At 35.7% G+C, this 21,606-nt stretch overlaps 1 protein-coding gene across 1 annotated transcript in view; it reads right to left on the bottom strand.

Moving 5' to 3' along the window:
- SEMA4D (semaphorin 4D) overlaps window positions 1-18,347 on the bottom strand; it is a 29,030-nt gene extending 10,683 nt beyond the window's left edge. Inside the window, exons 1-10 of the mRNA XM_081320553.1 lie at window positions 18,037-18,347; window positions 15,089-15,234; window positions 14,333-14,395; window positions 11,323-11,421; window positions 8,294-8,387; window positions 7,147-7,260; window positions 6,295-6,446; window positions 3,976-4,151; window positions 3,735-3,891; window positions 900-1,122 (exon numbers count right to left, since the gene is read on the bottom strand). Coding sequence (XP_081176679.1) covers window positions 900-1,122; window positions 3,735-3,891; window positions 3,976-4,151; window positions 6,295-6,446; window positions 7,147-7,260; window positions 8,294-8,387; window positions 11,323-11,421; window positions 14,333-14,395; window positions 15,089-15,234; window positions 18,037-18,127 — 1,315 coding nt within the window. The 5' untranslated portion in view covers window positions 18,128-18,347. The remainder of the gene's footprint in view (window positions 1-899; window positions 1,123-3,734; window positions 3,892-3,975; window positions 4,152-6,294; window positions 6,447-7,146; window positions 7,261-8,293; window positions 8,388-11,322; window positions 11,422-14,332; window positions 14,396-15,088; window positions 15,235-18,036) is intronic.
- Between the last annotated feature and the right edge of the window lie 3,259 nt (window positions 18,348-21,606).

Here is a 21,606-nt window from a genome sequence, read left to right as displayed (position 1 = left end):
AATTTTGATCACATGACCATGGGGATGATGTAACTAAATCACTTTTGTCAGTACCGTTGTCATTTTGAATGGTCATTAAACAAACTGTAGTAAGTTAGGGACTATCTGTAGTAAGTTGGGGACTATCTGTAGTATCAGCAGCTACTGCATTTCCCAGAAACACTCAGAGAAAGAAAATTTTATCCAGTGATAGAAAGCTGACGATACAAACAGAACATTTTATAATAATTCCCAAGCTGAAAAGATAGCATGTCTTTTACTTAATTGCTGAATTTCAGTTAAGCACTTCAAAGACACAAAGGAGAACTTCTGAAGATGTATACAGGTAGTCCTTGACTTACGGTCACAATGGAGGCTGGAATTTAAGTCTCAAGTTGTTGGGGTTATAAGTCAAGGCACCACCTGAAAGGACTTGATTTTACAGCCATTTTTACAATGACTGAAAGTGAGTAATCATGGTCATTGAGTCACATGGTCACTAAGAGAACCATGTGTTTATTAATCGAATCCAGCACACCCAATGGGCATTTTTCTACTGGAAAATGGCAAAACGTCATACATTGTAGTCACATGGATATGGAATACTGCAATCAATTGAAAAATTAAGCTGGTTGCCAGGTGCCTGAAATGTGATCACATGACCAGGAGCGTAGTTGTAGTTTCAAGGACTGAGTTATAATTAATTTTTAAAAAAATCCCTAGTGACTTCTAATGGTCATTAAACAAGTAAGTCATAAGAGGACTATGCAAGGAAGCACTTTTAATTAATTCTGGGCCCACTTTTCTCCCACTTTCAGTACACTGAAATTCACAACACAACACTGGATTGGTCTATTCAACTTCACTAAAAAGCTACCTCATCTCAATACCATGTGGTCTTGAAACCATGGAAAACTCACCTGTACCAAGAAACATGACATCATATAATGTGCCATTCAATGCACGAACTTGGTCCACCACAATCTGGGTATACTTCACATCACGCTTGATCAATCTGGGTCTGTCTCCTATTGGAGTCACAGAATCATCCATCAAAGGATGGTCTTTGACAAACTGTAAGGTTTTGTCAGGTAAGTTGAGCGTACTCTTGAAATTTTCTGCTTTAGCCTCCTTGTTTATACACTGTTCCACGAAAAATAAACAAAATAGACACACAATATGATTAATGAGCACTTAAAAAGGAATAGGACAGGTAATCCTCGACTTACAATAGTTCATTTAGTGACTGTTCAAAGTTACAACAGCATTGAAAAAAGTGACTTATGACTACTTTACACAGTTACAACCTTTGCAGCATCCCCATAATCATGTGATCAAAATTCATTTGCTTGGCAATTGGTTCATATTTATGACCACTGCTGTGTTCCAAGATCAAGTGATTCCTTTTTGTGACATTCTGACAAGCAACGTCAATGGGGAAACCAGATTCACTTAACAACTGGGTTACTAACTTATCAACTGTAGTAATAATAATAATGTTGGAAGGGACCTTTGGAGGTCATCTAGTCCAACCCCCTGCTCAGGCAGGAAACCCTATACCATTTCAGACAAATGGCTGTCCAGTCTCTTCTTAAAAACTTCCAGTGGTGAAGCATTCACCACTTCTGGAGGCAGGTTGTTCCACTAGTTAGTTGTTCTAACTGTCAGGAAGTTTCTCCTTAGTTCTAGGTTGCTTCTCTCCTTGACTAGTTTCCATCCGTTGCTTCTTGTCCTGCTTTCAGGTGCTTTGGAGAATAGCTTGGCTCCCTCTTCTTTGTGGCAGCCCCTGAGATATTGGAACACTGCTATCATGTCACCCCTCACCCTTCTCTTCATTAAACTACACATACCCAATACCAGCAACCGTTCCCTATATGTTTTAGCCTCCAGTCTCCCAATCATCTTTGTTGCTCTTCTCTGTACTCTTTCTAGACTCTCAACATCTTTTTTACATCGTGGTGACCAAAACTGGATGCAGTATTCCAGGAGTGGCCTTACCAAAGCATTGTAGAGTGGTATTAGTACTTCACTTGATCTTGATTCTATCCCTCTGTTAATGCAGCCTAGCACTGTGTTGGCTTTTTTGGCAGCTGTAGCACACTGCTGGCTCATATTGAAGTGATTGTCCACTAGGACTCCAAGATCTCTCTCACAGTTACTACTATTGAGCAAGGTACCTCCTATACTATACCTGTGCATTTGTTTTTTCCTGCCTAAATGTAGAACCTTACTTCTTTCACAATTGATTCACTTAACAACTGTGGCAATAAAGGTTTTAAAATGGAGGCAAAACTCACTTAACAACAGAAATTTTAGCCTGCATTGTGGTCATACATCGAGGACTACCTGTATAAGCTTTAAAATAAAGTCTCTGTTTTAAACATTATCTAGCTGTACGAAGTAATTTCTGTATTTTTTCAAAAGGTAAAACTCAAGACTTTTCTAAGCTGGATGAAATTAACCTTAACAATAGGGAAATCTTCTCATAAGCCTTTTAATTCTTTTAAAAGATATTCTTTGGAAATGAAATAGCACACTAGGAATCTTGAAGTTATTATAGCAATAGCATTTAAACTTATACACCGTCCCACAGTGCTATACAGCACTCTCTGGGTGGTTTACAAATGTCGGCACATTGCCCCCAACAATCTAGATCATGTTACCGACCTCAGAAAGTTGGAAGGCTAAGTCAACTTTAAGCTCATCAGGATCGAACTACAGACTGTGCACACTTTGATTGTAATACTGCATCTTAACCACTATGCCACCAGGGCTCTTATAACATATAGTCAAAAATAAAAATGGAATCTATCATGCTTTTAATGGTTTGCACTGTTTTCTTTTGTAATGTATGCCACATAGTTACATCATCTGAGTTGGACAATTATATAAATGTTCTAAACAAATCAAATAGATAATAAGCATTTTTCTTCCTCAATTTTTTCTTCCTCAATTATTTCCCATATATAGCTAGTTATTAACATCAGACAAGCAAACCTAAAATATACCTTATAATAATCTTAAACTAGCTAAATTGAGGGATCCTTGTGCTTTGTGAGCTTGGTTGTTTTCTTGTAGACCAGGGGTGTCAAACTGCCGGCTGGTTGCATCATACTGAGGCCGCGCTCACCCCAGCTCCAGCAGTGCAAAACAAAAGTCACGATACATCGTGACACATCACTTGATGTGGTGAGTTGGACACCCGTGTTGTAGACATTTCATTACCCAAACTAGGGAACATCATCAATGCTAGGTTGAAAACAACCAAGCTCAACGAGCACTAAGGATCCCTCATTTCCACCCTGAGCTACAATATTCTTCTTTATTGGTACTAGCTAATTTTTCCTTAATTAAGCCAAAGGGGCAAAAGGATATCCCTATCAATTAAGACTAACCTAATAGATGTTTAAAACCATCAGTGAGATTCCAGTGTTAAGACCAAGACTATGGTTCTCTTAAAATCCTCCCTTGTGGTCTTCAAAGATACAATTTAGCACTTATCAATGATGTTATTCCTGCTGTTTAAATAAAGAATGAAATTGCAGCAGTCCGTTTGGTTTTTATCCACCTTGTCAAGAGGTGTAAGAAATAACTCACTCAGACTGGTGCTACTATTGTTTGGAGATTATCACTATTAAAACTAGACGCCATCACAACAAGTGCATCTAATATTGAATAAAAACTGTCCTTACAATTGTTTTTTAGAAATCAAGATGAGGGAACAGTAACCAATTTATAGGTTATCCAGAACTTACTGCTCCAGGCCGTGGCTTAGGAATCTCTCCATTGTATCGCAACCATTTTGTATGGGATTGTTCAACTGTGGTGCTTTGCATGTACTTTCCTTTGGCAAAAACATCTTCCACTGTGGAAATATTGTAGGCACACACTGCTGAGAGACCTACATTATTCCTTTAAAAAAAAAAGGAGACTTATTCAACTTTTTACACTCCTATGGTAACAAATGGGGCTCTAAAACAAAAAGCTATTACTTACAACTGAGGAGTAAAAACCCCATAAATCACTGGTTCTTTTAAATTTGAAGTCTTTAGAATAAAAATATCGTTGACAATGTTGAAAAATAAATTTTTCTCTGGGACTGAACAAAACAACCGAGCCTTGAGGTAGGTAGTCCATTTTTTTTGTAAAGTTCGATGTCCTCCTTGGTCCCCCTTGGGAAAAAAAAGTATTTTCATTGTCCAAGAACAATATTTTTTTAAAACAGTTTTGCACTGTTACACTGTTTGAGTAGATACAAAATATGAAATTCTGCCAGGCCACTTTTACATTTTAAGTACATATTTAAAAAGCGCCAAACACTGAGGAAAAGTTCCAACCTTAAAATATCCATATCCAAACTTAACTAGAAATGTTCTGATCACAAAATGGACATTTCAGCTACAATATGGAGGTCTAAATGGTCTGTTTGGAGGTTAAAACAATTCTGGAGCATGTCTTCACCAAAGTTTCAACATGATATTAATAATCAGAATGTCAGATTTCAGAACTGAAATGTTTTGACTTCGGAACCTATTGTGTGTACACACACACACACACACACACACCACCACCACAAAACTTTTCAAATAAATGAATAAGAGCCTGTAGGCAGTTTCTGCTTTCACTTCATTATATATTAATAAAGGCCACTCAGGGTCTCTATAATGTTAATGGCTTCAGGGCTGCTGTGATAAATACAGCTTTTTCCCACACTACAAACAACTTTGGCATTAGGAAGAATTGTGTCTTTTCCCTGTGAAATTGGGGAGCAGTTGAAAATGTTTCTGTTTCCCTCTGCCTTTGTGGCACAGGAAGAATTGTGCTCCTGCACTGCTAAGTAACAGGAAGCCTCAACCTCCAAATAATTTTAAGTCAGAGCTTCTAAAGGAGAAATGTGTAATCCTGAAAGAACTAAAATTTAAAACATCCCTGGTCTCCAGCCTTTGCTGTGACCGCACCTTTTCAAAAAATGGACATCTTTTCCTAACTACCACCAGCAATGCAAGAAAGGTACGCTTATTTTTGTGCTTGTATGTGTGTGCCTTCAATTTATTATTGGCTCCTGACAACTGTTTCTACTAGTCCCTGCAGTTTTCTTGGCAAGATTTCAAAAGTAGTTTGCCATTACCTGCTTCCTAGGGCTGAGAAAGAGCAACTGGTAAAAGGTCACCAGGTTTTCTGCCTAAAGTGGGGCTAGAATTCAGTCTCTCAGTTTCTAGCCTGGTGCCTTAACCACTACATGAAGCTTGCTCTCACATTTCCCTACCCCCTTCCATATAATTCCATGTAAAAAAAATGGGAATCCAGATCATATATTAGTTGTACTACCACTTCAAAGTAATGACAAGCTGTCATTGGGTAGAGAACCATCATTGCCACACCAAAGTGCATTTGGTAAAACTGCTGGGATTTCACAAATCTTGCAGGCTTCATCAGCTTGTATTGCTTAATTACACGTTGCAAATTAAAAGCTGAGCCTAATATCTTACAAACTCCCGCACCCTTCCACCCACAATAAAAGTACAAGATGACAAAGCATTAAATGTTCTTTGGGGGGGATCACATTGTTTCATGGTAAATAGATCCCCAACAAAAGGAACTTTTTTTTACTGCACTCACATAGAGTGGCAGCACACTAGATATCAGCAATTTTCTCTTGGCACAGAAAGACACATTCCAGTCAAATAAGTTTGATGTCTTGATGCCAAGTGGTCCCTATTTCCTAATTCCCTCAGGCTGACAATGACCGATAAGCTCATATATATATAAAAGGAGAGAAGTGTGTGATAGCATCATAAAAATCCTTGGTTTTTCAGGATACCATACTAAGCCTTTAATTTTCACAGACAATTAGCAATTTTACTGAGCAATTCTGTTACCTCAGCAAAAAAACCTCATCAATAATTATCAATTGCTGAAAATAATTTGGAATGCTTTTAATGTTTCCTTCCCACGGAGAACTATATAAGATGCCTTCAAGATGATGATGAACAGTGTCTTGAAATCCCTCACTTTAGGCTATGCTGGCTGGGACTGCCAGGAGTTAACAACGTTTGGCAAGCCATGAAAATTATGGCTGTCTACAAACAGTCCAGTTTAATGTTATAGTGCTCTGTTGGAAGCACAGCAGATCTAATTTAAAGAATGGCAAGTTTGGCTCCTAAGCAGAAAGGACAAAAAAAACCCTAACACTGTTACCCTTGGGGATAGGCTGGGAAGAAGAGGCATGTCTGGACTGACAAAACAAATTCTTGTTTCAACTGGTTCCATCCTCCATCCCAGAAAGAAATAGAAAATGTTTTTACTATGACCCACCTTACAGACTCTAGCTATCCTTGGAATCATCAGTTTGTTAAGGAATTCATATTCCACTGATACCTCGGTGAAAAAGAAGTACACTTTGTCGTCATCTTCATCAGGGCTTTCTGGATCAGCTCTTATCACATCAGCAAAAATAAAACTTGGTTCTACATAAAGGAAATATAAACAAAATTGACTACCATCTAATTATTCTCCTGTGGGCCCCATTTCTGTAATGGTTCATTGGATACTTTTTATTATTTCCATGTTTCAAAAACCTAACAGGAAAAGCTTTGAGACACCACAAACTCCTGCCATGAATTAAACTCAGAAATCAAGATTTACGTACATGATTGAATTATTGATTCCAATCTAAATTCCTCGTTTCTCAAATAAGTTGCAAATACATACATAGCTCCCAAGACATGATGACTGTTTTGATAAACAGCATTGGATGCAACCCAACGGAATATTCTATGGGGCAGTGAGTTGCAAAAACAAGTTGAGCAGGTTACTTTCCTTGCTGTTTGCAGGTTGAAAGGTCTCCAGGTCATTTATAATCAAAGCCAAATTGCCTAAATCAAAACCAGCGTTTAGCCAAAGAGTCTAAATACTGAAATCATACTTGGAATTTTGACATCTCTTTCAAACATAGATGGAAAATTCAGAAAAAAAGTTATTTTCTGCAGCTATAGGTTTGAAAGAAATGCTGTTGGTTTTTTTAAAGAAAAATATAGGAAAATATCTACATGAGATAAAATTTGACGGTTTGTTGAAGAACATTGTAATGTACTTTTTTTTTTTTTTTGGAATTCCGGGTCATTTTTTGTATTTCTCTAGGATCAAACCCCCTCTAAATTTCCTTACCATTAAGCCAAGGAATTGCATATTCTGTCCTTAGTGGATTTTGCAGCGAGTTCCTAGAAATAATAGGTTCACTTCCTAAAAAATTGTAAGATGTTGCAGAGTAAAGATCCCCATCTGTAGAACAACAACAAAACAGAATAAAAATAAATGTATTTCGCTTGAAACATTATATCACACGCCATAGTACTATTTTGCTTTCCCATCCTGATTAAAATTGTACAAAGCTTTAAAAACTGCTTTCTTCCTACCCATCAAATCCCTAAATACCATTTCTCTAAAAAAAATATTTTGTATTGCTTTTAAAATAATGGAAATGAAAGAAACCCACAAAAGATAAAAACTACATGCATTATTAAAGAAAAGGAAAAAAACAGTATGAAAAAATTAACAAAAGAAAAATAAAACAGTGCAATCTTTTAAATGTAGTTACAATTCAATATGTAGTTATTTAATGCAATTATTATTCCACTACATTTTTATTTCTAATGTAAGTAAAAGGTAAAGGTAAAGGTTCCCCCGCACATGCATGCTAGTCGTTTCCGACTCTAGGGGCCGGTGCTCATCTCCGTTTCAAAGCCGAAGAGCCAGCGCTTGTCCGAGGACATCTCCGTGGTCATGTGGCCGGCATGACTAGACGCCAAAGGCGCACGGAACGCTGTTACCTTCCCACCGTAGTGGTCCCTATTTTTCTACTTGCATTTTTACGTGCTTTCGAACTGCTAGGTTGGCAGAAGCTGGGACGAGTAACAGGCGCTCACTCTGTTACGCGGCACTCGGGATTCGACCCGCCAAACTGCCGACCTTCCGATCGACAAGCTCAGCGTCCTAACCCACTGAGCCACCGCGTCCCTAATGTACCTCATTTCTATTCTTATATAAACTTTGCATTTGTTGGTTGAGTTCTTTGGTGTACAAGTAGAAGACAGGGTGATTTTAAAAAATCTCTCTCATGAAGAAACGGAGAGATTTTAAAAAAATATGAGGAAAGCAAAATTTAATAACAATTATTTATGCCAATTACCTTTTTTAAATCAGAAAAATTCAGTTCTAAAAATAGCTCGAAAGAACCTTGAGTACTACTGCTAAACAAACATGTATATCTTCCTGATTTTGTTTAAAGAATAAAATTGTTGAACTGTATACTTACCAACCATGACTGATGTATAACTTTGTGCAGGATCAAATGGGCATCTTCCTTTACCATCTTCATTTCTCCCCATAAGCTTAAATGTTGCCAGATTCTACAAAACAGTTTAATTTTTGTTATTTTCTATTTGAAATATAAGTAGCTACATTCTACTTTACAGTTTTGTGTGTGTGTGTGTGTGTGTGTGCGCGCGCGCGCATGCACACACACACATACACAGGGGGAAAGGTAAGGGAGAAGGTTGGAATTTTCAATTGGAAGACCGTCTTTGGAATTCATATAGACATCTACAGAGCTATAACATTTCATTTTTGGGTCAGACACTGCCCAAAAGTATGCTCTCATGATTATTCAATTTATTCAAATATTTTTATTCCTACTAAAGACAATTCAAAGTGGCAAACAACAAAAACAAAATAATTAAAATGTCAGTGGGACTGGAGATACACAAAGACCAAACTCATGCAATCATTTTTGAAATCATCTGCTGAAATATTCATAACTGTTTCAACTCATTCCAGACTTCAGTCTATTATCTCCTGGTGAATATCCCAAGACTTAATTTAAATAACAAATGAGATATTACCTTAGATGCTACAATAATATTGTTTCTTCCCCATGCTATCATCTCAACATAAAAGAAATAAATTTAAAAAATATTAAGGAAATCAGCTTTTGATATCTTAAATAAGCCATTTTTAAAATTACAGAATAGCTGTATTTATTTTAATGAAATTAAAAAGGCCTGTACTTAAAAAAGGAACAAAATCCAGAACTGTTTAACTTTAGCAGGATAGTACATATTTGCACTGTATGAATTCATTGAGTCTTATCAACCCTGTTATATTAATGAACAAATGAACCAAAAGCAAAGTTATGAGTGTGCTCTGAATCATAAAAGTATTTGCTTTTGAAATAAATTAGCACTGTTACTTTCCATTACATATACAAGAATATGTATAAGGAGACTGTTTCAAACAAACCACAAGGAAAGAGAGAGAGAGCTGTCTGGCAAAGACCTGGAACTGAATGACATCTCTGCCCCTATTTCGCTCAGATTCTACTTTTTCCCTATATAGGAAGGGTAGAATGAGCCAACTTGCCACAGCTAACTCGCCACGGCCAACTCACCATGGCCAATTTGCTGAGACCAACTCGCTGCGAGACAACTTGCCGTGGCCAGCTCACCATGGGACAAACCGCTATGGGACAATTCAACAATTCAGTTTGATTATTTAAAATAATTAAAAGAATATTTAAATTTTTGTCATTCACATTTCATTTTCTCCCTCCTTTGGCTTCCTTTCTTTAATAATTCTATTCCACTGTTTCTTTGATATTACTGCAACTCTTGTCCTGCAGTGAGTTTTCCCGCAGCGAGTTAACCATGGCAAGTTGTCCCGCAGCAAGTTGGTTGTGGCGAGTTGGCCGCAGCGAGTTGTCGTAGAAAGGGAATGCTGTCGCAAACCACCTATTCTCTGTTAATGTTTTTCTGCACTGTGTGGAATTCTGGACCCATAAGACTATAAAAAAACTCCACTGGTTCTGGACAATATTTGCTGTAAACAGTTGCCCTCTATTTGTGATCAAACAGAGGACCACCTCTATTTGAGAATGCTCATGTCTGCCCTGTTTTCACAATGTGTAAGAATCTATCATTATCTGCAATCAACAAAGGAAGGGTTGTCTTCATTTAGAAGCAAAATGAAGGAAAGGTTCCATTTAGAATGAAATTAAGAGTGAGCAAAAATTCAGGAAAGAGTAATATGGACAACTGAGGTATGCAGTAGAAAGAAAGCTGATATGCTATGGAGATTATTGATTATATTCATTCATGTCTCAGGTAGAAATATGCAAAACTCTTTTGCCTAAATATGTAGGAAGCCTTTTATTATCATAACTTTGTTGCCATCCAAATCAGACAACTAAGTAGCAATTTGAAACAAATACCGTTTATAACTATTTTGACCTCCTGTTTTGTTCTGAAGGTTACATGATTTTCTCAATCTCGATAAAATAAGAAAATATTTAGAGACCTGAATTAAACGTGAAGCATACTGAATTTGACTATACATATGAAGGAAAAAAGGTATGCAAATTCAATTTTTAATATGCCAAGAAATTATTATTCTAATTCTTAAAAAATAGATGGATAAAATTATGATAAAAATTAAGAGACAAAAGAGTGAAAGTGAAAAAAATCCAGAATGTCAACACGTGATTCAGAATGTTAAATAACGCTTCTAATAATAAAGAAATCCATTAAAGTAACAAAACTGCAGCAGTGTAATATAGAAATGGGAACTACATAGGTTTAAAAAGTTGACATTGCTTTTGAAGTGATGTTAAATAAAATAAGTTCGTAAGAAGAAAAGTTCACAAGAATTTTGTCCTTGGGAACAAAACAAGATCCAAATAAATGATCTATAGAATAACAACAACAACAATAGAGTTGGAAGGGACCTTGAAGGTCTTCCAGTCCAACCCCCCTGCTCAGGCAGCAAAACCTATAGCATTTCAGACAAATGGCTGGCCAGTCTCTTCTTAAAAACTTCCAGCGTTGGAGCATTCACAACTTCTGGAGGCAGGTTGTTCCACTGATTTAATTGTTCTAACTGTCAGGAAATTTTTCCTTTGTTCTAGGTTGCTTCTCTCTTTGATTAGTTGCTTCTTGTCCTGCCTTAGAATACAATGTATGGAAAGCAGGCAGGTGTGTTTTTGTTAAAAAGATGTCATTCTAAAGGATTCAGAATTGAAAAATAATGATCGAGTCAGGAGCTGACAGGGAGCAGAGAAATGGAGAGTCAATAAGTGCTTAGGTAAAGAAATAAAAGGAATATCAGACATGCAGGATGTTTCCATATGGTCTATTGTAAAAACAACATTCATTAACAAGGACAAGTCTTTATATCATACATTTTGTAAGAAATTTTAACTGAACTCCAATCATGCAACATGGGGTTTTGCTCTATTCACTACTGAACGTAATTTTCCAGTTGTCCCTAAATAAACTGTATTTTCACACTTACCAGATGATCACAGATAGGCTGAAATGCATTTGTTCCACACACATAGAGCAAAGTATCATTCAAATATTGTAAGACACGAACATAGTTAAGGCACTCTGTCTGTAAAAAAAAAATTGACAGGAGAGAAAATAAAGAAGGCAATTAATCAAAACCTCAATATTTTTGAAAAAAAAATCCAAAATTAGTAACACAAATGTCTTTAACTTGTGTACACAGGTAAGTTTCATCTCAACCATTCTGAGCATCCTGGTGCTAATACAACTGGTAACTAAAAGGATTAGTAACTCTATTACCTCTCCCCCCCCCTTGCTATCCACCTTTTCTTTTGTGCACTAATATAAGTCTAAAGGAAAAAATGCTCTTCTTTTTATTATTCTGTGCTCTGAGAGCTTTTTCGGATGAAAGAGAGTACAGATTACGCTGCTAGGAAAAATAAAAGAGCTAAACTACTGTATTAGTAACAAACTGCTGCTAGGAAATACAATTATTTAGATGCTAGATCACTGAGCCTGTAACCAATTCAATAAACAATGTTCTTCTAAAAAAATTTGTAACAGATTATTAGGAGTTTATAAAATCAGTAAAAATACAATAAAAATGTAGAAAAATTGTTTCATCAATAATTGGGGCAAATAGCCAATATTAAATATAAGATGCTAGATCATTGAGCCTGTAATCAATTCAATAAAAATGTTCTCCTAAAGAATTTTGTAATACGACTATTAGAATTTTGTAAAGTTGGCAGAAATACAATAAAAAGGGAAGAAAAATTGTTTCATCAGTAACTGGGGCAAATAGCCAATATTAAATATAAGTTTAAATGGATTAACCATGGGTTAAAATAATAGCCAATCAAATGTAGTAGTTTTAAAAAAATCCTTCAATATATTATTAGCCCACGCCCATTCCTGTTAGTAATCAAACTGCCTACCTTGTTTGCTACCATATACAGTAAAATTAGGAAATGTGCTATACACTACCCAATTAAGAAAACCTTTCTACCTCCTCAAGTCACTGTGATCCAAGTGTAATTCTCCATATTTGTGCAGTGGAGCTCACATACATGATTTTCAATTTCTTGGCACTCATCCTGAGGCCAGTTCTGCTGCCTAATATGCTACCTAGCACAGGAGGATCTAATCCTAATGCTAAATGTAATACAGTATACAGCTTTTAGCTTACAAGAGGGAGGCAGTGAGAAACTTTCATTTATCTGTGAACTTTGTCAGTATAGAAGAAATGACAATATGTTGACTGCCCATATAGTAAGGGCATTAGAATTCAAGTAGTCCTTGCTTGCCAATGATAATTCGGATCAGGAACTTGGGCACTAAGCAATGCAGTCCTAAGTTATGATGTCACAACTTATAATGGTAGTTCAGGCAGCTCCGGTTGCCATCATTAGGTAAATCCTGTGAGGTTGTGGCATGCTGTGGTTATATGATCACCATTTGTTGCCATCTTGGTAGCTTCCCCCATTGACTTTGTAAGCCAGCAGTGAAGATCACAAATGGAGATCACGTGACCGCAAACTGCTGCAACAGTGTAACTGTGAACTGCTTGCCAAGTGCTTGAATAATGACCACCTGACTGCAGGGATGCTGTGACAACTGCAACTATGAGGACCTGTCATAAATGTTCCTTATTCAGCACCATCATAACTTCAAATGGTTGTTGGATGAGCAGCTGTTAAACAAGAAGTACATGTAGCAGATGCTGCAATCTCAATGGAAGGCAAAAAAATTAAACATGGGGCTTTAGTAGATCTCCCACTGAGGACTGTGAAAGGTAAGACATCAGGTTTAGTCCTAAATAAGCTTTTTTGTTGGACAGAAAAAACTACATAACTAGTATCTGCCAAATACCCATCTGGGGTAGGCTGTATGAGCTCTAAAATGGGATAAAATACAGCTAATCTGTTTGCTATTCTATAGCTAAAACCCTTTGTTTAATAATTCTCATAGCTTGACTATACTCCATGCAATCTTATGCCGGCTGATGTATAAGTATGCACTATTGATTTATCACCACATATGTACGTATAGGACAGAAATCTATTGCTTTACTAATTTAATATAATTGCATTGTATTTTTAGTGAGCATGCCAATCTAAATACCATTTCTAACAATGGCAGGATGCTTCAAAAATTCAGAATTCAGTTGCCTTCTTTCCATCTTTAAAAATCTTTTGAAAGATAATGAAAAATAACAAATTAACACTGATAACAACTTTTTCACTGCTCAGAGCACAAACATTTGGCAAATTTTTTCCCCTGACATTATATATGTACACACACACACAAACACACACACACACACACACACACACAGCATGAACCTACCAAAGAGATTGCATGTGAAAAATGATTATTTGATCCTCCTTTAATTTTGAGGCTATTTCCTCAGGCATCCAAACTCTCAACATCCTCACAGCACGGAGCTGGGAACATTCATTTCAACAAAAGTAAAGAGAGATGCCAAATGATGGGTTCCACATTTGTGCTGTTAATCAAAAACTGATGTTAACAGCAAAGGAGAGGATTTTATCATCCTAGTAGGGGGGAAAAACACTCCCATTTGGTTCCAAAGCAGCAAATGTAAAGAAGATGCAAACCAAATGCCTTTTTTCCAATAGGTTGCCAATCCTTCAACACTAGTGTTTCCAAAGTGTTGCAACAAAAAACCAAGCCTGTATATATACTGGAAGGTGAAGACGACAGATGGAAGCAGTAGCTGGTTTAGGGAGTGGCTGTCCCAGTTTAATACTGCTTCTACCACATTTAAAGAAAAGTAAGAACACACACAAGTATGCTTTCTTAGAAGTACTTTGTGGTTAAAAAGATCAACTACTGTCATACATATGTACACAAATATGGCATGTTTGGCATTATGAGTTACCATGGAAAACTCACTCTACTACTATTTTAGGACCACCTAAAACAAAATTTCTTCATACCAATGTTTTCTTCAAAGTCAAATGGGTATGTGACAAACAACAACATTTACTCACCTGTTTTGATTTGCCCTTTTCTGCACATTTCGTTTTCTTGTCTTCTGTTACCTTCCAAAACACCTGGAGGAAAACAGAAGAACAAATCCAAAGTCTTTCCTGATGCTATTGCTCACAGAAATTAATACTAAAGCCAGAAGACAGTATTCCAAGACAAACACAAATGAAAATTCAAGACTAAATAAATAGGCACTGTCTTGACAAAAGACTTTCTCAAACATACCTGCCATTCTGGAGCTATGTCAGCATAAACTAAGCTTGAGCAACAACAACAAAAGGCAAAATTATTACATATTATTTATTCTATTCTATACTGAATGAATTTCTGCAGTGACTCATTATACCCTGAAGACTAAAAGGTCCTTCTCCATGCTTGAAGACATTTCCTACAGTGAATGGGCAATATAAGCAGCAGGAAAGCAATAATATAAAAGGCTACTGTGAATCAAAGACTCAGCAGCTGGAAAATAGCTGACAAGTTCCACCCGATAAAAGCATCTAGATTGACTTTTTACGCTTTTCATATATCTATGTCAGAATTACTATGCTAGTAGAATTTCACCAGCAGTGTGCTTCTTCTACTCATAACCACAGAAATCTTAATATTGCGCTGAAATGGTACTAGGAAGCAAATGCTCTTAAATTCACTGACTTATCTCTGATGAGCAAATGCTCTTAAATTCACTGACTTATCTGTATGACTGCATCATTGGTCAAGGGCAGAAAAATCTGAGAACCATAAAACTGCATACCTACCTCTTCCTTTTTTTCCACAATGTTGAATGAATTCAAAGCAAATATAACTTCTCTAGCCCCCACATACAAAGTTTCTCTGTCTTCGTCTAGTAACAAGGTTGAGTAGTTAGATATTTCTGGCTCTTGAAAGTGTACCAGATGAACTTCTGTTAATAAACAATGATTTCAGAGCAAATGTTAATTCAAAACATAGCAAGCTTAAGGCAAACATTAATCAAAACAAAGATCTGTTAGAGTCTTCATTTTGAGTCATGCAATGTTACATTAAAACAGCACAATTTACTAACTAGGATTTACAGAAACCTAAGAGGCAAAAAGTAACTCAAATGTTTAACTGAAATTTGTAATTCAAAGTTATATGAAGTAATATGATGTTTGAGAATGGGGCTCTTCCTGAAAAGCAAGCATGAGGAAAATAAGGATTTGATACTGAAAAATGAACCAGAAATACTGGTTCAAATATTAGTATGCATATTAGGATTAATATAAAGGTCAAATTCATTTGAGACAGACTGTAGAATGCTACTGGGACAAAGCAGTAATTGTTTCTTTAAGGTTTAAGGTTTATTAAATTTATATGCCGCCCTTCTCCCTGAGCGTAACATATAACAATTATAAGTATTTGTTCTCTGGCCATACTTATTCTTCACAAGTCAAAAAGCAAATGTAAAGAGAATTGGATTTCATTCAAATGGTCCTTATTCAAGAGACCAGATCTTGTGACCTGCAGTGAAAAATTTTATATATCCAATTTTCTAGATTAGTTTTTGTCACTTTACAATAAGCAGAGAACAATCCTTTACTTAACCATATATTTTTTCAAGGACTTGTTATTCACAAGTTTATGATAAGTAGTTTCAATGCTGGAATAAAACCCCAATGGAGTAAAAAGGGCCACCTATATTAGATGGAAGATTAATCTAAATAAATCAAGTCTATTTATTTTATATGGTACAGCTATTCCTTTAAAGAAGTCTGATTTTTGTTGGGGAGACGGATGCATTTATCAGATTTAGTTTGCTTTAACCAATTTTCCTACTCTTTTATTAAAACTTCTTTACAAATAGTTTGAAGAATCAAGAACTTTAATTATCTGTCTTATTGTTGAAACTCTATGCATATTTTGTTGTTTCACTGTGTTCCTGAATAGCAATATGAATTGTATTCTGAAAGAATAGGGGAAATGAAAAGTCGTATGTAACAATGAACTGCCTTTCAAGGTTGCCTCCAAAAAAACTGAGGAATAACCAAAGGCAAAGATAAAATGGCAGCATATAATGTTGCTTTCTATACACTGTCACAGTTCCAAGTCTTGTTAGAACCTTCTGAATGGAACTTGCATTCCCATTGATTTCATTTTGGTTTTGTGCCAAGTCCTATGGATATATAAATACAATACTGCCTTGTTTCAGCACATTTAATTCCTCTCTTCCATGATGAATGAAAGTATGGTTTAAAATAATTAAGGAAATCTCAAACTGTTCAAACTAGTTGTATTTTTTTAAAGAAAGCTATTTGTCAATTTGATTTGAAAGCAAGGATAAGCAATTTGAAAGAGCTAAAAACTGATCCAACATATAGATTTAAGGGTATGTTAGTCCAAACCATAAGGAATAGCTTCTTTTGCAGACAGAAACTCTATCTTGGATGTAATGAATTTCAAAGAAATAATACCTGCATAAGCATTTCAAGATACAAATATACTGAGAGGGAGACTCAGGGGCAGATAAGTACTGCTGGGCACCATAAACATGGTGCTGACAGCCATGGAACTTAATGAGGCCACCCAGGTATCGTGTATTTAAAGGAAGAGCAAAGGGCTGAAAATGTATCTCTGAGGGACTACAAGAGATTGTTGAAACAGCTTTTCTTGCAGAAATATTGAATAAGCAATTAAACAATAAGAATGCCAGCTGAGGACTAGGTTACAGAACCCTTCAGCTTACAGTACATGGTCTTTTGAATAGCAACTACTTGAGAACAACTGTTTGGCAATGGACGTATTGTACAAAATGTGTCACTCTTTCTATTCTATTTCTTAATTCCCTTGAGAACTACAGTGGGTAGAATAATCTATACTTCTGTTGTTGTTTTTTCCCTTTAGAATGGCTTATGAAGCCAACCTTTGAAGTGGACAACTTAATAATGAAACATTTCCTCATGAACCAGATAATGGATTGGATTATCATCATCACTCAAAAAAATATCCACCAATTGGGTTACCTTATCTATCAAAATAACTTATCACTTGACAATTTCTCCTTAAGCAATACAGTAGCCAATGTTTACTATATTCATATTGAATTTCTGGGAAGGGAAATAAGAATAAAATTCCAGGTCTTATTAAATAGAAAATATTTGCATTTAACTTTTACCATTACATTAATGGAACTCATCACGCTTTATATCTGTTTGCTTTTTACACATATACTGCTTCTCTCTTTAGTGAAAACAATTATATGAAAATAAGCTCTAAATAGTGAATTCAGGAATGAAACATTGGTCATTAAGCTATTTGTCCAGCCAAGTTTGCATTCTTTCCTGAATGAACATTATTTCTAGTAGTGTCTTATCACAAAGAAAAGAGGATTAAATAAGGTACACAAATGACCTAAATTAAATTCCCACTTATTTAACTGTCATATTAAACCAGTCCGGCCTGGCCTGATAGCTCTAATTGGGGTCCCAGTTTGTATTTTACTATTGTTTTTTTTCACTATTGTTCATTCTGTATGCCCACCTTATTCTGTACACCGCCCCGAGTCCCTCGGGAGAAGGGCGGTTTATAAAAACAAATAAATAAATAAATAAAATAAATAAATAAATTACACAGTACTTGCAAATTTACCTAATGTTTTTATTTCCATAAATTGTAAAGGTAGGCAAGCAGCATGATTAGAATGCCTTAAATTTATGTATCATTATCATTACCTGAAACTATTTCTTACCTTTATGTTCCCAAGTAATTCGGGGTACTGGACCTAATGCCGCTGACATTCCAAGATATAAACTCATGATCCCATATAGAACAAGAGCCATGTCAAAGATTTTTGTTCTACAATTGTAGATAAGTAACTGCAGCAGCAAAATGTTTATTTGGCAAAAAAAAGCCTTTTAACTTAGAAAGCTTGTGCAAATATAGAAATCCAATTAAATATGCTGTTGATTTCTTGTAAATGTCTATTATTGGATCACTTCTTCCAACAAACATATATTTGCCACAATGGTGAACAGAAGAAGCTTCTAGAATGAGCCTCAGTAATTCTTCTGCTTCTTAAGCACATGCTTCTGATTAGTTGGATTGGAATATAAAACTGCAGAAAGAAAAGGAAGGAATGAAGTGAGCAAAGGTTTTCACAAATGATTTCCAAACTACTTCATTCTTTGTAGTATAGCAGAAGACTGTGATCTTACAAAAGGAAAGAGTAGTTCATTTTCAAAAACACTCAAGAGGAGAAAATGACAGTAACGTTTTCCATGTGGTCTTGAAATTTATTTATGGCTAGAAGTTCAATATATTTAGAGACACATTTGCACAGAGGAAAAAGATGTGGTTTAATCTTTTTGCAAAATACTAAAATAGAATAAATCATATATATGCACAGATGTTTGAGATACAGGAAGCTTGAGGTATTTCTCTGAAATCTGCACAAATGTATCACAAAATGGTTTCTAAACTACTAAAAGATTCAAAATCTATCCACAACATTGTCACATTATACACATTCTCACAGAATGATTGCCATGGTGTGTTTATGAGTGTAAGCAATGATATAATGTCCATAAAATTAACAGGCTTGCAAGTATCCATATTTGATCTAATAATGCCACTTATGACCCAGGATATTGTTAGAAATAAATATTATTCCTGAAGCTGGTGCTTTATGTCACAACATGAAAGTTTCCATTCTTTTAAAAAAATAAAAATAAAGGTAGACCTCAATTTATAACCATTTGTTTAGCAACCATTTGGCACTGAAAAAAGTGGCTTACAACTGGTCCTTGCACCTGCGACTGTTACAGCATCCCATAGTCATGTGATCAAAATTCTGGCCCTTGGCAACCTGCATGTGTTTACGAAGACTGCAGCATCATGGAGTCATGTGATCACCAGTTTCAATTTTCCCAGTTGGCTGCTGATAAGCAAAGTCAATGGGGGAAGCCAGATTCACGCGATGAACTCATGGTTCAATTAACAACTGCAGAGATTTGTTTTCACAACCATGCCAAAAAAGACTGCAAAACTGGGCTGACTCACTTTAATAACCAACAGTATTGGTTACAATAATAGTTGTAAATGGAGGACTACCTGTATGCAAGATTAGAAAACATGGTGGGTACTAGGAAACATAATGGTGGACAAATTACCATCCCTGGACTCCATGCTGGGGATACAAGTTAAAATTAAACCTCTGTGTGCTACATGCATATTAAGGGCTACTTTCGTGACTACTGTGAATCAAGGCCCTGCAATGTTAAGATTCCAACTTCCATCACATTACTGGGCTGACTGGTGTTAGGTGAGGTAAAAGGAATCATTTTATGGGAGGTAAGTCTTGTAGACAAGACAGACTATCAAGTGAAGTTATTCCTGTTTTCACAAAGGTCATTGTTGCAGTTCATAAAATATAGATGTGTTAAATATACATGACATCATCTACTAGAAAAGGCCTACCCCTCAACCATGTATTTTAATATTTCTGTGACCAATCTGTTGTCTATTCAAAGTTGTTTTTATATATTTCAACATCATATATGTCATATCATACTTGGAAATAATCTCAGAAAATTTACTGAGAATGCAATTAAACATGTACAGAATTGTTGCTTTAATACGTTACTCAGTTATAATTATGTTTCTAGGCAAAAGCATATTCTTCCTTATTTTGTTTGCTCAGGTTTATTTTCTTTTATACCTTCATAAAAGGTGAACTAGGAGAAGTAACCAGAACAACTAACAAGTACTGTGGTATTGTAGCATACTATGGATATGAGGAGTCACTGAAAGTCAGGCAGCACACAACATTATTACTGTTATTGTGATCACCACTGTATCTACTAAGTTAATATGATGCCCAGCCTGATTTGATGATGATTCTGGAACATCAACTGGAGGGAAAAAAATCAGAGTTACACCTTCCATAAAAACATAGGAAAATAACTAAATGATGTCTCCTTATTTTTTCCCCAAAGTGGAACTAAATCTGCAAGAAAGCTAAACTATTGAGGATAAGACCCAAACTTTATAGAAATTGGTACAGAGATTTTGAGGCACATTACATTTTTGTGAACCATCCAGACATGTTTTACGTGTTTTGAATAACAATGTATTCAGATCAATGGAAAATCCAATTAATTCTTTGCTAGAACAATTTAACCAAATCCCACCTTTCATTTTCTCAGGACCAGAGAGGTAAACTGAAGGATACTAATAAGGATAAAAGACAGAAAGAAGACAGAGACATTGACACTTCAATGTTGTTTACAATTTTACATAGTAAAAGTAACAGTGTAGTGAAAGAATAATCTGCAATGATAAAACTGAAAAAGCATAGTGGAATTTTTATTATATATTTAAATTTAATCCTGTGGAGACTCAAACCACAACTACGCTGCTCACAGATGCACATTCGGTCATCCTCCCCCTTCTCAACACAGTTCTTCCCATCTCACAGGCTTTATATCACCCGTTTTTATCATTAACCACAGCTGTGATCCACACATAAGACAGCTGGTTTCTTTCCTTTGCCACATGCAATACACAAAACCAGACTCTTCCTGCCTTCAAACATGTCTAGCTTGCTTAGCAGCATAGAGTGAATCCCTCCCTCTTCATTTTCCATGTGGAGGACAGTATTTGTGTGCATGCATAAGGTTTACTTAATCATCAAGGTGACATCCTGAGATTTCCTATAACAAGTAAGCCCTACTGAGATGGGGGAAATTAATAAAGAAATTTAGGACTACCTACTCAGCTGCAATACTTTCCTCGGAAGTGGGACTTCTCTGGAAGCAAACATTCATGAGGATCAGGTTAATACAACCAAGAAGGAAAAGAATGCTCGCCTGGCATTTTACAAGAAAAACTATCTGTGCCATCAACACTGACTCATGATATATACCATTCTATATATATACATTTTTGTTTTTTAAAAAAAATATTAGGCCTCCTAAATATTTATACAATGTGAACAGTTTTCCAGATACAGCTCAATGTCTACAAACTGATAGTTGCAGATGGCAGCCAAAAAGCCAAATTAATTTGACATAAATTTTGAAAAATTAAAATTAAATTCATCTGATTTCACATGACAAATCTTTTCTCATGTGGTAAAACTTACAAAATTTTGGATAAAGATTTAAAAGAATATCCTGAAACTGCTAGTCAACTACAGAAATGTTATTTGTCAGTTTATATTGCTTACAGGAGCAGGCTAAATACAGAAGATATTTACAGGTAACATTAGTCTCTCCAAATATTGACATTTTATTCAAAGAAAACAAGTGCATCCCTTCTC

This window comes from Vipera berus (assembly GCF_964194415.1).
Source record: "Vipera berus genome assembly, chromosome: 2".
Lineage (NCBI taxonomy): Eukaryota > Metazoa > Chordata > Lepidosauria > Squamata > Viperidae > Vipera > Vipera berus.
This window is presented reverse-complemented; position numbering and strand designations above follow the sequence as displayed.